Source organism: Pundamilia nyererei, unplaced genomic scaffold, assembly GCF_000239375.1.
Source record: "Pundamilia nyererei isolate P.nyererei 1_Seehausen unplaced genomic scaffold, PunNye1.0 scaffold00130, whole genome shotgun sequence".
Lineage (NCBI taxonomy): Eukaryota > Metazoa > Chordata > Actinopteri > Cichliformes > Cichlidae > Pundamilia > Pundamilia nyererei.
Genome location: NW_005187531.1, coordinates 236,690 through 254,096, shown reverse-complemented (window position 1 = coordinate 254,096; position 17,407 = coordinate 236,690). Strand labels below are relative to the sequence as shown.

Below are 17,407 nucleotides of genomic sequence, written 5' to 3'. Positions count from 1 at the left end.
GCTTCCCAACCCCCTGAACCACAGTTGTGGAACCAGATTATATTCGTTGTCTCTTAAACAGTCTCATTGCCTTTACATGTATGCACATTTATTTCTCTAACTAAACAATAATACTGTTAGCTGCCTAGCTTCCATTGTCACAATGGTGGGATTTCAAACTTGATACTGAGAACCAGGAACATACATGATACTTTATGGAACTTTGGTATTGAAAGGTACCAGAAGCTTCAGTTTTGGTGACATCCAGACAAATGTGAACAATGTTTAAATGTGAGGCTGTAAGAAGGAGTAAGAAAGATATCAATATCATCATTGCAGCTTTTTACCTGCAACAACTCACTTTCACCCAAGTGTGAGGTGAAAGTAAAAACATATGAAACATACGAAATAAAAGCTGTTGTTGCTGCTGTGCAAATGTAGCTCTGTAGTGTGAAATGTCTCCCAACTGCTGTCCTTTTACTGCCAGCTTCCTCCATGCTATGTTAGCACTCTGGCTAACAGCCAGTACTCTGCTGCCGTTGCATGGTGTAGTTAACTAAATAGAACTGAATTGAATAGAAATGCTGTAGATCAGTGCATTGTCTCCAGTATCTTATCCAGCTATTCGGGATCCAACCAGATATCTGATCCAGATATCAGACTGGCACATCCCAAGTCAGAACAACAGATGGACAGAGTGGAGCCTTTTCTACGAGTCATAAAACATTTCATCTTTTGCAACGATATAGTGGTCTATGCTCTCTATGTGTCTGTTTAGAAGCAGATTGTATTCCATATCTCTTAAACACTCTCTTTAAACAGGCTGTAATCCTCTTCCAATGTCATTATTCTAATAGCCTGACTATTGATTCCCCCCCCCTCCCCCTCTGCTTTTCTGTCTCTCAGCTATCTCTCCCTTGTGCCATAACCTATTTGCCCTGTACGATGAGCTCACTGGCACTTGGTATCCCCCAAACTACGAGTTCGAGGTCACAGATGAAACCAGTATCAAGTTCCACTATCGCATGAGGTAAGAATGATGTCATGGCAGCAAATGAGCGCTCTGGAGTAGGGATGGGTACCGATATCCGGTGCCGTTCTGACATAAACGGTAGTAACCAGACCGAAAAGCAGCGCACATTTCGGTGCTTTATTTCGGTGCTTGTTTTTTTTTTTCCTGAGCTGTGATACACTTTGGATTCTAGCCAATCATTTTACCTTTCCAAGGATAGTAGGCAGGCCCAGGTACGTACGTTCTTTTAGAGCAGAGCTACAGATCAAAAATGACCAAGGTGATGCGGTCAAAAGTCTGGCTGTACTTCACAGCAAAAGATGCAAACTCAGCAGCCTGCAACAAGTGCTTTAAGGTGATACTGTGCAAAGGAGGCAACACCTCGAATCTGACGAAACACCTGGCGACACATAGCGGGTTTTTTTTTAAAGCCGAAAAATGCACCGTATTTGATAGCTTGCTGCAAAACCTCACACCGAGCACATCTACTGCGGGTGTGGTAAATCTCCATTAGTGAGTTAGTGCGTATCGCCTCGTGCGTGCGGCTGGACGGTGCTTATCATTTTGCAGAAATAAAATAAAACCTAAACGATACTCATCCCTACTCTGGAGTTGAATACTCTAATTTTCTATCATTTGTGAATTGTTTCCTGTATTGTATCAGAGGGTGTACATTTCATGATACCAGAAGAGAATACTGCAAATAAAGTTAAACACTGCCAGGCTTTCTTTGCTTTAGTTGACTTGATAAATCTAAAACCCCAGCAGGAAGCAACGGGTTTCACATTGTAAACTTTCTCTGTAAAGCAGCACAATTTGCTTCAGGCTCTGTGCATACTCACATAAAAAGGGGCATTTCATGGGTCATTCATGTTAATTATTTTATTGCTGAAAGTGCACTTGGGGCTATTGTTGGTTTTTTGGGGGTTTTTTTTGCTAAGGTGATGACTGCACATTGGAGCTCTGAACTGGAGACATTTAAAAATGAAATATTATTGCCCCATAACCTGACAAAGAAGATCAAAGGGAAATTATTTTTATTGACTGAACAGGTATTCTTAGCATGTGTTCTGTATTATGCAATGCAACACAGTTTGTAATTAATTCTATGGTTCTATTAAGGTACAGCTTAACAGTTTTCACATATAAAACATATTTCCCCTATAGCGACTCGACTGTATTTAGAACGTGCCGTAAATGAAAGAGTCAGCTTGTGCTTTCAGCTGATTTTAAACCGTAACTGGTCAGGGGCAGGTTAACGTGGTCTTTCGCAACACATAATACTCTGACTTTAAGCTCGACATAGTTTGCTAAGCTGTAATCCCTCCTAGCTAATATGAGGGACTTGGTTGGGTCCCCTGACAACCCCCCTGATAACCAGCTAGGACAAGTTGCATACTGTATGATGCTCCGAGCCCGATATAGCCTGACTCAAGAGGTATGGGCTAAAAAGCGAGATTATAGCTTACATCTCAGAGCATCATGCAGTATGCAACTTGTCCTAGCTGGTTATCAGGGGGTTGTCAGGGGACCCAACCAAGTCTTTACAGGCCAGACAGAATATTAGGTGCTGGAATCTGGGCATTGCAACTCAGGCAGAAATTAAAGACGGGAACCTTGACTTGCCTCCTCCTAGCTAGGAACACTGTCAATTAGGTATGGAATCTCTCCTCGCTTGTTGGGATAGAGCAGTGGTTCAAACTGTATTAAAGCAACCATGTCCCAAAAACCCAAAGACACTATTAAGACTAAATTATTTTGTTTCACTTTTGTTTAGCACAAGCTAAGAATTCAGACTTCTGGATAGGGCAGAATTGCTTCCTTATATGGTTTTTTCTGTACTTGTAAGCCATTCTGTGTGTTCTGATTTAAAACAAAAACTTGTCAGCATCAGACATTTTTTCATAAATACGAGTGCTCTTTAAGTAAGACGATAGGATAAGATATTTCACAATAATAGAATAGAATAAAAATGTCTGGACCAAATGATATATTTGTGATTGATTGGGGAGTTTGGTCATTTCTGGATTACAGCTTTAGTTTTTGCAGCGAGAATTTGTTGTTACTGTGGCGTGTTTTGAACCCCAAATTGAAATGAAACATTTGTTAGACCTTATTTAAAAAAAGAGAAAGGAAAGCCAACACAGGACTCAGCTGAAGGTCAAGGTGAGTGAGGGAGTTGTTTTGCTGCTCATAAAATAATATAGTCTTACAACAGCTATAAAAGGAACTAAAAATAGGAACAGAAAGCAGTTTGTTCTACCATTTCGCGTGATAATGGCAAAGTATTGCAACAGACTCGACCCAGTGAAGAATACTTCAGTGAAGAGTTTATTTTGCCAGTTTTTTAAAACCAGTAAAATAATGCCATATTTGTACTTGACTCTACTACCCCACTGTACTGTGCTACTCACAACTTGAGTAGCATGTCATGCAAAGAGGAAAAAAACCCACTGTGGTGTCAGTTACACTTCCTCTTTATCTGTGCTCTGTTTTGACAATAGCTAGTAGAGGGAAAATCAAGTGTACATAGAGCCTAACTGTGGTGCATATTTTGTGTATGAGCTTCTTGTATCAAAGTGCAGCCACCTAAAAACAAGTGAGTTATTATGATCATATCATGATATGAACATGGTCTAAACAAAGCACACACAAAGATAAAAATACCATCAGGATAGATTTATATAAGGTTAGAAAGTAGCAAAACAGAGCGTAGATGCAGATATTTTTAAAAAAAAAGTTGTAATATTAGAGAATATCGGATGGCATATTTGACAGTATTAATATATCAGTTTGATCAGGTTTTATTAAATTCATGACCTTTTATTGAGCCCTCATTATTTGTTTTATTACTTCTTACTCTTCTTTTCATTCATTTTTCAGTGTTGCTTTGATTTAGGTTACTACTGTTTTGTGCATTGCCCTTTGTCTATTGTTGTTCTTTGAAGGATGTAGACAGATACATGGTGTACACGTATTTCCTCTGTAAAGCACAGGCTAGCTTTAAAATTGCTTCGTTTCAGAGAAAACAGGAAAACGGGTCAAAAAGTAAAAGAAAAAAAACAACAACCAAAAAACCAAAACCTCAAACCTGAGATGGTGGTGTCACTGCCCAGCACTGAAACGCTAACTGGAAAGTCAAATGGAGATGACAGATTAAAAGAGTAACAGAGTAAAAGTCAGCATGGACAGTTTTACATTTCAATCACTCATCATCAGTAATGTGATGCAGACCCACATAAAAAGAAAAACGAAGAAACCAAAGCCATAAATTCCCTCATGTGTATTTATGCTGTGCTGTTAACCAGTCCTCTATCTCTCTGCTGTCAGGTTTTATTTCAGAAACTGGCATAGCTCCATTGAAGGAGAGCCGTATGTCTGGAGGCACTGCATCAGTAAACTCAAAGGAAACAGCCCACAGAAAATACCAGAGGGAACACCGTTACTGGATGCTGACTCCTTGACTTACCTGTTTACTCAGGTTTGTGCTTGCAAGGTTTAGTTTAGACCCTGAATTATTATACTGGTTTTTGTATCCACAAGCTTTTACCCATTTATTGTTGCATGTATCAAGAATATAATATCTCAGATCACAGAAAGATCCACTTTGACTCAACTTAACATTTGAATGTTTTTGGTGTGTTATTTTCTTCTTAGTTTTACTTTAAAATCCCATGAAAACACATTATCAATGAAAGCTCATTTTAAAACAACATCAGCTGGTACTCATGGTTTTTTTTTGGTTTTTTTTACAGTGTGTACGATCAGTTTTCCATTAGAGTTCTGTTATGATCAGATGTGTTTGCTGTTTGTCTGATTATCTGCTAAGGATAAATGTATATTTGTTGCACAGAGCCAAAATGACTTTCAGACTGGCGTAGTTCCACTCAGGAGCCCCCAGTCAGAGGCAGAGCAACATGAGATAGAAAACGAGTGTTTGGGCATGGCTGTGCTTGCAATCACTCACTACGCCATGAACGAGAAAATGCCTCTGTCCACTGCTTCCCATGAAATCAGGTAACACAGCTTTTTGATTATTGCCAAAAAAAACGACAGCTACTACTAAAATACAGAGAGCAGCACAGTGTTTTATTGTTTTGACAAAAATGTTTATGCATTCTGTCTTGATCCCCTCCTCTCCCCATTTCCCAGCTACAAACGTTTCATCCCAGATTCGCTGAACCGCAACATTAAGCAGCGTAACATTCTGACACGGATCCGCATCAACAACGTGTTCAAGAAATTCCTCACTGAATTCAACAGTCGCACGGTGAAGGACAGCAACATCACGACATACGATCTGAAGATCAAGTACCTGGCCACGTTGGAGGGCCTGGTCAGCAGCATGGGCAGCGAGGTTTTTGAGCCTTCTTCACTTAGTGTAATTCAGGAGGGAGACTTCTGCAATGGAAGTTACTACGGTAAGTAACTGGAGTGGTGAGAAGGTGCTAATCATGATTTTAGTTTCCAGAGTGTTCCAGATTTGTGACATACAACAGCTCAGGTTGTAGAAAAAAGCACCCTGGTATATTATTTTTTGACTTCCAGCATGACCCAAATTTTTCAGAAGATTTTGAGTAACGAAAGATTCAAACAGTTACTGAGTTAATCCCTGTTAGAGTTTGAGGCCAGTCAGGGAATAATACATATAATGAGGAAAACTGTAATTGCTACTCTACCACAAAACTGAGATAACTGCTTGTCTTTACTGTCCTCTGACAGTAGTTTAATTAGCTGCATTGATCTATAGTTGGCAGTGGTTTGGTATGTTTACATGTAGGCTCCCTGTGGTGTCCCACTAGCAGATCTGCAAGAGAGAGAGAAAAAAAAGGTTTGCACCTTGTTGACATCCAAATATACCCAAGACACAGGGAGAACTTTTGCAATGGCTAAAAAACAAAAGTGAAAGAGGATGTTTACACATTGTAACATTAACCCACTTATTAGTTAGTAGACCACACCCCGTACTTTTCTAAATAACATGTGAAGATTACAAACACTATAGGGCTGATTACTGAAAGTAATCTGGGGATCTGAGTTTGTTTGTTTGTTTTTCCCTTTTAAACATAAAGTCACCATAGTTAATAACAGATTATTTTGTAAACAATCTTTGTGTAAAATGTTATGTTTCTATGCAACTACTACAATATACGTTTGCTATGTTTACCTGTTTCCAGGATATTATAATCAGAGTCTAGGACACGCTCAGAGTCAGAACATGGAGGCAAGCCGTGACATGCAGGTCCTGGTTACCGGCACCACTGGTATTTCCTGGAGGAAGAAACCCACTACAGTGAGTAAAAACCTCAAGGGCCTTTAGTTTCACAATGGTAAATTGAGTAGCAAACAAGTAGTGGACAGATCTCTAACCTGTTATTTGAGAATCCCAGAGACGGCACACCCATTTAATCTGGCCTTAATTTATAAACAAATGAGGAAAACTTAACTTACTGGTGGGTGTTAACAAGTTCATACAAACTTCAGTAAGTTAGGAAATGTGTGCAAAATTGATAAATGTAATCAGTGGCTTTAATAGAAATATTAAATGTTAAACATTGTAATATTTAAAGTATTTTAGTAAAACATTTTATTTTAACATCGCTTAATCACTCGATACATCTCTGATGCACTGAGATCTGTTACAGAATGTCATTGAGACTTTGAAAAGGTGATGCAGCATTTTCAGATTGGCTAAGAAAAAATTATATCCATGTGTTTGCTTTGTTTGCTTTGTAAACAGTCGTCTGTGGCCTGTAGAGAAAAAGGAAAGTCAAAGAAGAACAAACATGATGCAAAACAGAAGACTGACAAAAAGAAAGATGCAAACGAAGGCTGGGTGGTCTTCTGTGACTTCCATGAGATCACGCATACTGTCATCAAAGAGGCGATGGTCACCATCTATAAACAGGACAACAAGAAGATGGTGAGACTAGTGTGTGTGTGTGTTTTTCCTTTAGTGTTTGCTCAAATGCTTACTTAAAATTTTAAAACTTTTCATTTATAAGTAAAACCAGAAATTGCAATTAAAGTGTTATTAATAATATCTTAAATAAGAATTGTATAAGGATTCATTGTTGAGAAGCCCTGCAGCTTGTTTCTTGCATTCTCTACATTGGTTGTGTTTTTGTTTTTGTATTGTTTTTTTCACCTGCCAAATCAAAGATGGCGCCTCGCTACATTTTATTAGCCATGACAAATTATTTTATCATACTTAATTGTGAAATTAAATTTGAGTTTGTCATTCATCACTGCTCATACTACAGGGCTCGAGAGTGCTGTGGAGTGTTTGTAATAGCTGCTACTTTGATTACTTCTTCCCTTCCTGCTTTCCTTCATCACTCTTTGGATGTCTCTGCACTTTTCAGGAGCTGCTGTTGGATACAAGGGCAGAGGCTCTGTCCTTTGCAGCCCTTGTGGACGGGTACTTCAGGCTGACTGTGGATGCCCATCACTACCTGTGCAAGGAGGTGGCTCCGGCTTCAGTGGTACACAACATCACCAATGGTTGCCACGGACCCATCAGGTTTGTACTGGCAATTTTATTTGAGGAGGATGAGAATGTGCCACATGCAGTTTTATCAAACAAATTCATCATTTGTTGCATGTCATGTTACTGGACAAGGTGATTAAGTCACATCGCAGGCTGAAAAATGTCAAAGTAGAAGCTCCTATAAGAACCTCCATCAAATTTTCCTTGTAGCTTAATATTTCTGGGATATCTTGATTGAACAGCTGTCTCCGGTCAGGTCAGTTAAATCAAATGTCTCGTTGTTTTTCTTTTTGCAGTACGGAGTACGCCGTCCAAAAGCTGCGCCAGGAGGGCAATGAGGAGGGTGCCTACATCCTGCGCTGGAGCTGTACTGAATACCAGTACATCATCATCACTGTGGTTTGCAGTGAGGTACTATAGATCTACTGATTAACTGACAAATTCACAAAACACTACTTACCTAAATTTTATTTACTAATTTTTAAATGAGAACAGCAATTTTGGGTTGAGGGGACCACTGTAGACCTCAAATGTATTCAAGCACACAGCCATCTTTGTTGGTCTCTGTTAAATTTCTACAAGCCTGTTTGCCATTCAAAAGCTTAGGAAAAATAATTGAAAGCTGAAGAATTAGCGATTGTTAAATTCTGGCGCCCTTTTCCGTAGTTTGCCGGGTTTTTTTCTGTCAGCTTTCTTCTCTTTTCTCTCAATCTCATGCGGTTGCAGCAGATGGCTGTCCTCCCTGCTCCTAGTTCTGGCTGAGGTCTTCTCCTTTTAAAAGGGAGTTTTTCCTTCCCACTGTCACCAAATGCTTGCTCATAGAGGGTCTTTTAATTGTTGATTGTTGATAAAAGAACTACTTGTTTAAAATGAAAAAATTGTTTATTGTTCATCCAGATTGACTTGAGGGAGTCTCGTCCTGTGCGCCAATACAAGAACTTCCAGATTGAGGTTACCCCCAGTTCCTTCACTCTACACGGCACAGATACATCACAATCCACTCTCAAGGAGCTGCTTGAGCACCTGGAGGGCCAGAATCTGCGTAGCGACAACCTTCAGTTCCAGTTGGTCCGCTGCTGCCCCCCACAGCCAAGAGGTAAGCTAAATGAAAAATAAACAATGGCATTCACAGTAAATGAAGACAAGCTCACAGCATTGCAAATTTACATTATTATTTTCAAGACAAGAATAATAACACAAACACACGAATAGGAACTCTGCATTTTACATCCGTAAATTGACTATTTTTAATGCACAGTCTTACTGCATATGGTAATTTTAACAGTGTTGAATTAATGACACAATAAAGTAATTTCACTGGTTCACAGCAGGTTTTTTCATACATATTGTACATGTAAAACATGTGGCACAGTTAAGCCTATGCAGTGTGTTCTTTTTTCCATCATCATCATCATAAAAGGCAAACTCCAACTTTAATACTGGGTAGGATCAGACATACAACAGATTTTCAACCTATAAAGCTCAGGGAAACAGTGGGATAAGAAGCTTGATTTATATTTGTTTTCAGGATATATTGGCATGATACCGCAATTATAAAAACTGCGTGTCATCTACTGACAATAGACAAAAATATGAGCACAGACATGAGTAACGATCAGTCTGTTTTGCCAAGATTGGTGCAAATTAGCAGGTCAAAAACTTCATTAGACCTTAAGAGAAGCTGGTGAAAACATAAAAACAATGTCAGAATGTTTGAAATTTATGGAGACTGCATGTACGATTGGTGATTATTGCAGCTGGTCTCTAGATTAAGCTGACTCAGGATGTGAAGAAGAACACTGAGCAGTCTTGAGGAATGGCAGCCCGGAAACTTTACCAGTGGGACACATCGTTGTGTGCCTCAACTTCACAGGGTGTTTCGGTCTTTTATCACAAGCTATTCTGGCATTTTGAAGTTTCTTTTTACCTTACTTGGTTATGTTTCGGGATTAGTAATCTGATCTAGAATACAATATAAAAATTGTGGGACACATAATCAGCAGTGGACCTTGGATTCATTGGGGGCTTCGGCCATTATCACTAGACACCCTCATCCAAGGAGGTCCTGCCCGAGTTATATCAATAATTCAATGTGCATTTCCTTTTCTTTTTTTTTCATGGGTGACTCACAGCCACCTTTTGGGCAACAAATCATTGTAAGATTGAGACGTAATTCTAGCTCATTCTAAGTCATAATAATGGCTTAGCTTGAAAATTGGTTTCGGATGTTTCAGAGCTCTGTGAGTGTGCACTGCTGAGGAACAATGAGCAGTGGCTTTGGTGCTTTCTGACACGTTCTTCATGGACTACTCTTTAAATAGAAATACTTAATTACTTAATTACTTTAATTTGAAATTTGTCATTGCAGCTTTATAGTGAATCCCAACAGTATTTTTTTTTTTTTTACATCAAAAGACAGTTTTGCACTTTGTGCAGACTCTAAGTTGTGGATTGCTGTTGAAGTTTAGGTGACTCACTGAGAGTGAAGGGAAGCAGGTCTGGTCAGGTGTGTGTGTGTGTGTGTGTTTGTCTCTGTAAAATGGTGTCAGAGAGGAAGAGAGTTGTAAATGTGGGTTTCCGGAGCCAATCTAGTGCTCTTGTGTTTACTTCACTCAGGGAAAGGTAGAGCCATTTATGCATGGATGTGTTGGGCTGCTTGTGTTTGTTCAGGGTGTTGTGGTTCAGACAGTCATCTAAATGCTGGCTGCTTTTGGTTAGTCTTTGGTCAGGATGAGCTTTAGAGGAAGACAATAGACAGAAGTGCTGTGTTGTCTCTGCTAAAATATTTATAAGGTGTTACACAACGCTCTGTCTACCACAATAACACCCTTATATGCTCACTTCCTGGGAACAGCATGCAGTTGACTTATTTATTGTTATTTTGGCTCTATGCAGGTTTTTGTTTATCTGTTCTGACAGTAAGATAAATTGTGAAAAATGCTGCAGGGTTTAAGAGTGGGTGAGTATGTGTTGCTTTGTAAGTATCTAGATTAAGGCGAGGTTTTAGAGGAGTATATAAAATATCTGATGGGACATGTGGGTGCAGGCTGTGTTTGGCTTTTAGCATGAAACCCAGATTGCATGTTACAGAATAGTGCTCGAGATGCTCTCCGAAATGATGGAGCACAGATGCTGGGTTTTTTCTTCCCCCTTAAACCACAGTGTGTTGGTTTTGTCACAGCAGTAGACACCCACAAACACACATGCATATAGGTAACAGGCACAAAGATACATCTTCACTTGTTCCTCCCACATGTCTCTGTATACGCAAAAAATAAACTGAATCAGTATGGTAGCCGAATACGAATATCTGTTCACGTCATTGCCACATTGACGTAATTCTTGAATGCCTGTTTTACCACATTTAAACACGGTTCTTCTTTCATTCAGAACGCCAGGGCCTATATGATCATCTGTACATTTGTAAAATACAATACTTCACTGTAAAAATCATTCTTGCTTATACTTTTAATGTTATTGGATATTTGTATATTTTGATAATAAAGGCATGGTAGTTTTATCTTATTAAATATCAATAATATGTAATATATTAAATAAATTAAAGCATCTACAGAGGTAGATTTAAAGTTTTCTAAACAGAATTTAAAATGATAAATACAGAACAGACAGACAGGCCATTTTTATATGAGGGCACACAGTTGTTCGCAAAAATAAGAATGTAAAGTATATCTTTTTAATATGTAATGCTTACAATCAAATCTGTTTTCTTTATGTTAGAGATTTCAAATCTCCTCGTGGCCACCAAAAACAGAGCAACAGCCCCTAAGAGACACATGCCAGGCAATCAAGTCAGCTTCCCACGCATTCTCAAAGAGGACATTGAACAGGTACTCCTTCTCTCTTCTGTGTTAGTTTCCTTTTTTTGTTTATTCTTTAAATAAATCAAAGAATTACACTTTTTTACATTATTTTAAATGCATTCCGTCACATTTTATAGTCCGGGCTCTGTTTTTTTTGTATGTGGAAATGAGAGTTACGATGTTTTTGAAAAACCTGTAATAAAATGCTGCAAAAACCTTTCTTGTAGGAGGTATACTTTTGCTTTAATACTTTACACTATAATCTTTTGGGCTCTCTGTTGTGTCAACCAGGAGGAGCACCTGGGTATAGGTACAAAAACCAACATTTACTCGGGCACTCTGAAGGTGAAGGGTGAGGAGGAGGATGATGCAGGATATACATCCTTCCAGGAAGTCAAGGTGGTCCTAAAGGTGCTGGGTTCTGGACACAGGGACATCTCCATGGTGAGCTCCTAAAGATGTGGAACATCCCAGAAAATTCCATCAAATTGTATCTATCCTGTAACATCTAACCATACTGAAATGTTTGTCTTTCTGTTGAAAGGCTTTTTTTGAAACGGCCAGTAAGATGCAACAAGTGTCCCATAAACATATTGTGCTGCTCTATGGAGTGTGTGTCCACCACCAGGAGAGTAAGTGCATATTAGAAGCGGTGTGGTTTTCTAATGAGGTTCTTATTCCTGTGGCTAAGGTTTTTGACACCTTTCTCTTTGTGTACCATAAGATATCATGGTGGAGGAGTTTGTCCAGCTGGGACCACTGGATGTGTTTATGAGGAGACAACAGACTCCACTCAGCACATCGTGGAAGTTCCAGGTGGCCTTGCAGTTGGCATCAGCCCTCAGTTACTTGGTAAGAGAGGAGAACAAAAGACACAGTCCATGAAAACTTGTTTTTAGCCATGGATTAATGTCAATATTAGCTTCTTTTATTAAATGTGAAAGCGTATCCTCTTGATTATGGACGAAAATGTGTTCTGTCCCGTGTTTGTTGTAGGAGGACAAAAAGCTGGTCCATGGCTTTGTGTGTGCTAAGAACATACTGCTGGCCAGAGACGGACTCGGTAATGATGAAGGAGGGCCATTCATTAAGCTCAGCGACCCAGGAATACCAATTACAGTGCTCACTAGAGAGGGTAAGTCCACATACAGACAGGCTCAGTTTGGATTACTAAAAATGAAACTTAAATGGTCACAGAATAGCTGCCATGGAAAATTTCACAGTAACTTCCACTTTTCTAGTCAGCTGTAACTGAAAGTAAAACCAGTGGATGAGTGTCAGAAAGTCATTGTGCAATCTATAAAGAAAAAGGATGTGTAGTATCGTTCTTAAAAGTTGTTTATGTAGCATTTTCAGTCCGAGAAACATTTCACTCAGCCTCTCATCCAGGTGACTAATATAGTAATACAATAGTATAGCAGTATAGTGCGTGCTGCTAAGAGCCAATGATGGGGAAATCAAACAATCTCTGGCTAAGCACAACACAGAAGGAAATGGCCATCTCTGATCTGTGGAGGGGGCCATCTTACAATGCTGTGGTTGTGGCCATTCCCCAACTCTCTGTGAATGTTAGTCATGACCTTTGATCAGTGGTCAGGACAGTTTGCATATTAATGATCATGAAACTGGCCTCACGTCAGGGGTGTTAGTTTCGGTCATTCTGCAAATGTAGTACTTATGAGCTTGGGGAAATCTGCAGTCAGCTGAGGCTGAGGAAATCACTGAGGTGAGTTACGAAACGTTTCTCCCACAAAATCAACTTTCTGGTATTTCCTTACGTGGATGATTGAGCGTGCATCAAGATGGATACAATCTTTGCTCGCTGTGGGGACAAAGCCTCCAGTCGTGGCCAAGTGGGTGGAATCACAAGCAGTAAGGAAGTTGACACAAGAGGGCGAGGCTCTGTGCTAAATACAGGCACTAGGAAGCTGGCTCTGGGCCATCTTGCTCTAAGTAATTACCTTAGACCCTCCTCATCCTCATCCATTATCGTATTTACTTTTTCCATTCATGACAACGTGTTTTTCCGCACGACACTGATGTCAGACCGTCTTCTTACTGTTAGTCTTGTTACTACAAACTGTATGTTTAAGCCAAAATAATCAGGATTAAAACTGCAAACATAATTAGATGATGTTTAATTTGGCATTGAAACCAGTTTAAAAACAAACCAGGACACAAAGTTTATGAAAACGACAACACATCAATGTTGGCTTGCTTGAGTGACACTTTATCTGATAAACAATTTTCACTTAAATGTGGGGTGACTACTGTTAGCTTTCTCTCTTTTTGCTTCTGTCGTGCCCTCATTTTCTTTCCACTCAACATAGAAAAGATACAAAATGAACATATTTCTGATGAAGCACAGGTAGCTGACCATAATTTAAGGCTAGGTATTGGATCAGAGAAGACAGCGCAACTAGGATATGTCTACTTTCAAATGGCTTATGTTTCTGCTTTTCTGCAAGAGTTATAAGTTGTGTGATGACCCAATGCGCTTGTATAAACCACAGAACAGTTAGAACTGTTTCTGCACAAATGCCCACTGCCATATTCTCCTGGGAAGGCTCCTCCCTCACCATTTGTTCCCGGAACTTTACCGTTTTTTCCCCCATGTCTCCATCACTTTACTGATCAACTGGTTTTCCAGTTAGACATCGATGTTCTTGTACATGGATTTGATTGAACATAATGGATAAAGTGCTCAGAAACCCACTGGGAGCAGTCTTCAGTGCTTCCCAGCAATTTCAGATCACTTTGCTCAAAACCCTCTAATCCATTGTCTCCCCCCCCCCCCCCAAATTATGTAATTTCCCGCTCAGATATCTGTTCGGCTCCCCCGCCGTTTCTTTCCTTCTTGACCTCTTAGTACTTACACTGCTCATCTATCTATCTAGTGGAGGTCAGCCAATCATTTAGCCCGTCTTCCAGTCAAAGCCGAGCCGGCCAATAAAAAGCCTTTTTTTTTTAATTTACTTCAAGCAGCAATTTAACATTTTGTGTCGGCTACCTGCCAGCTGGCTTGTCAGAGCTAGACTGTAATTAATTTTTTTTCTTTGAAATTGGGGCATCGTGAGTGTGTAGGTGCATAACCTGCCCTGAGATGTCTTTTACAGTGTGAAAAGTCCACACACACACACACACATACACACTCACACACACATGCATATGTTTTGGGGGTTTTAGCCGTTTATCAAGAACAAACTGGTGACGTTAGAGCCTGAGGATGATAACATGATTTGATAATTAAGTAAAAACATGTTGTTCACGGTTTCTTTTTTGCTTTTACTTCATGAAACTTGAAACTGCAAGTGCAACTTTTAAACAAAGTGGAGTTTGTTTGTGTCCACTTTGTGCAGAGTGTGTGCATCGTATCCCGTGGATCGCTCCAGAGTGTGTGAGGAATGCCTCGTCACTGGGTGTCGCAGCTGACAAATGGGGATTTGGTACTACTCTGTGGGAGATCTGCTATGATGGCGAGGTTCCCCTCAAAGACAAGAAGCTTACAGAGGTAAAGAGCACACACAAGCACTGATGATCATCCAACCAAGTGTCCCTCGGTTTCTTTCTGTTTTTTTTTTGTTTTGTTTTTAACCATCTCTGTCCATCCGTATCGACAGGTCAGTTTTCATGCAGCACCTTGTTCATACGTGTTTTCATGTCTGTTCTGAGCAGAAGGAGAGATTTTATGAAACAGAGTGCCAACTGGCCACCCCGGACTGCACAGAGCTAGCTGAACTTATGACCCACTGCATGAACTATGACCCCAAGAAGAGACCTTTCTTCAGGGCTATTGTCAGAGAGATGGATCAGCTCATAGAAAAAAGTATGTCTGAGTATGTCTGCACATCATATAAAACCAGTTTTTACACTTAATAAAGAGGCTGCACATATGAAACCTGAGCAGCATTAGATTTCTGTGTCCAGCTTTTATTCGTTCTAGATGCTCAGAGTTGAAAAATGTTTAATTTAAGCCAATAACACTGCATAAGACTACAAAACAAGTGAAGTACAAGTTAAAACATTGTGATCTTTTTTTGTTTGTTTTGCTTTTTAAATATCAGCATGGTACCTGAATGTGAAGCATGCTTTCTATCTCATGGAGTAGCAGGCTGTGAACAGACTTGTTTACACTACTCAGAGGTTCTTGAGGAAGTTCACTGGGTGCATTGTCAGAGATCAGCCCCTCAAATGGGCCCCATGGCAGGATATTATACTCTCTTCTTCCACCTGCTGGTTACAATTGGATACTGCAACCCATTTTACTCAGGCCAGTTTTATCATATAATGAAACCCTAAGGGACAAAAATATTTCAAGCTACTATAGTTCTCACTGTTTGTGAGTATTGTTTGTTTGTTTGAATTTTTGGTTAGAATTAGGTAAATATTCAAAATGATGACACGTAAAAGGTTTTGCCTGAGTGATGTATTGTCCTGCCAGAAGTAGCCATTTCTGTGGAAACATGAGTAAACAGGTAATTACATAACCACACAGAGTTCTAGTGAAAACGTCGACACTGTCGACCACAATGGACTTCCTATGACACAAGCGTGCATGTGCTGTGGGAGAGACGTGCTGTACTCAGTGTGCCTAATGAATTTGCCTCTTTTTGTTCTTTCAGACCCTTCTATCAAACCCCAGCCAACACCAGATGTTGACCCCACCATGTTTGAAAAGAGATTTCTCAGGAAGATCAGAGATCTGGGAGAGGTACAGTGCTGCTGTGTCTAGCTTCATTCGTATTGAGCCAATCATAGGATTCATTTTGTTAGTAATTAGACTGACGCACAAAAAACCAGACATGAAAAATGGCTTTATTAAATATAAGTCTAGTGGGTGTAAGCTTACAGGTATATATAAATATATATATTGCAGTGGCCCCTCTTTTTAGGGGTCACCACAGCAGGTCATCTGCCTCCATCTATCCCTAGGACCTTCAGAGCTTCCCTGTGATCTGAGCATAACAGAACTAGATGAACTAAACGAGCCAATGGATGAAGTTTCCCATGTAGTTGTTTGTCTGCTGTTCAGTACTTAAAATTTGTTTCATGTTTCTCGTGCAGGGTCACTTTGGTAAGGTGGAGCTATGCCGCTACGACCCTAGGGGGGACCGAACGGGCGAGATGGTGGCTGTGAAGTCGCTGAAGCCCGAGAACCGAGAAGAGCAGAGCAACAACCTCTCCAGAGAGATCGACATCCTGAAGGATCTCTACCATGAAAACATAGTCAAATATAAGGGCATTTCCCAAGAAGAAGGTATTCTGTCCACTGCATGATGATGATATTGAAGATTTTGAATGTGTTTTTAAAGTTAGTTTTTGAGAGAGAAACTGACATAACCGAATATTAGAAATTAACTTTTAGTTTGACTCTATAAATTGAGCGAGGACATACTTGTTGTTGAAGACCATAAATAGATTCTGGAGTAAACCTTCAGACCAGCAACAAGTGTTTCAGTTTTTCGAAGATCAGAATAAATAAATATAATATCATGTATACACAAAGTCTGACTGCATGTTTTGATGAATCTATAGGTGGTCAGGCTATTAAGCTGATCATGGAGTATCTTCCACTGGGCAGCTTGAAGGAGTATCTGCCCAGAAACAGAGCCAGGATCAGCATCCCCACCTTGCTCAGCTACTCTGTGCAGATATGCAAGGTAATGCACCTTCTCTTCAGTTCCTTCAATTCCTTTTGGTCACTCTGAACCTGATGAAACATGACACTGTGTTTAATTCATTTTAGGGAATGGACTATTTGGGATCTCAAAATTACATCCACCGTGACCTGGCTGCCCGAAACGTGCTGATGGAGAACGAGACGACTGTGAAGATTGGTGACTTTGGCCTCACGAAGAGCATCAAAGATAACGAAGGTTATTACACAGTCAAGGACGAGAATGACAGCCCTGTTTTCTGGTAAGTCAAGAGGACAACAAAGAGATAATAGCTGAAAACCTGTGTGTGTGGTGGGGCGGGGTGTCAGATGGTAAATGAAACAGATTGATAGGAGTAATATAAAAAAGGCACATAAGGGCTCTTTTTTTCTAGCAATATATTGACTCTGGTGTCAGCTGGCAGATAATTAAGCCTCATGTGTTTGCA

General features: G+C 39.9%; 1 protein-coding gene across 2 annotated transcripts in view; it reads left to right on the top strand.

The window, feature by feature from the left end:
• The window catches only part of jak1 (Janus kinase 1), a 29,726-nt gene that overhangs the window by 9,294 nt on the left and 3,025 nt on the right, over nt 1–17,407 (top strand). For both annotated transcript variants that reach the window (XM_005743280.1, XM_005743279.1), the window contains exons 3-22: nt 886–1,009; nt 4,322–4,472; nt 4,845–5,008; nt 5,144–5,412; nt 6,169–6,284; nt 6,732–6,914; nt 7,357–7,514; nt 7,778–7,892; nt 8,379–8,577; nt 11,220–11,329; nt 11,594–11,746; nt 11,847–11,934; nt 12,027–12,154; nt 12,299–12,437; nt 14,662–14,813; nt 14,978–15,128; nt 15,925–16,013; nt 16,367–16,559; nt 16,838–16,962; nt 17,049–17,221. In XM_005743280.1, the coding sequence (XP_005743337.1) occupies nt 886–1,009; nt 4,322–4,472; nt 4,845–5,008; nt 5,144–5,412; nt 6,169–6,284; nt 6,732–6,914; nt 7,357–7,514; nt 7,778–7,892; nt 8,379–8,577; nt 11,220–11,329; nt 11,594–11,746; nt 11,847–11,934; nt 12,027–12,154; nt 12,299–12,437; nt 14,662–14,813; nt 14,978–15,128; nt 15,925–16,013; nt 16,367–16,559; nt 16,838–16,962; nt 17,049–17,221 (2,980 nt within the window). The remainder of the gene's footprint in view (nt 1–885; nt 1,010–4,321; nt 4,473–4,844; nt 5,009–5,143; nt 5,413–6,168; nt 6,285–6,731; nt 6,915–7,356; nt 7,515–7,777; nt 7,893–8,378; nt 8,578–11,219; nt 11,330–11,593; nt 11,747–11,846; nt 11,935–12,026; nt 12,155–12,298; nt 12,438–14,661; nt 14,814–14,977; nt 15,129–15,924; nt 16,014–16,366; nt 16,560–16,837; nt 16,963–17,048; nt 17,222–17,407) is intronic.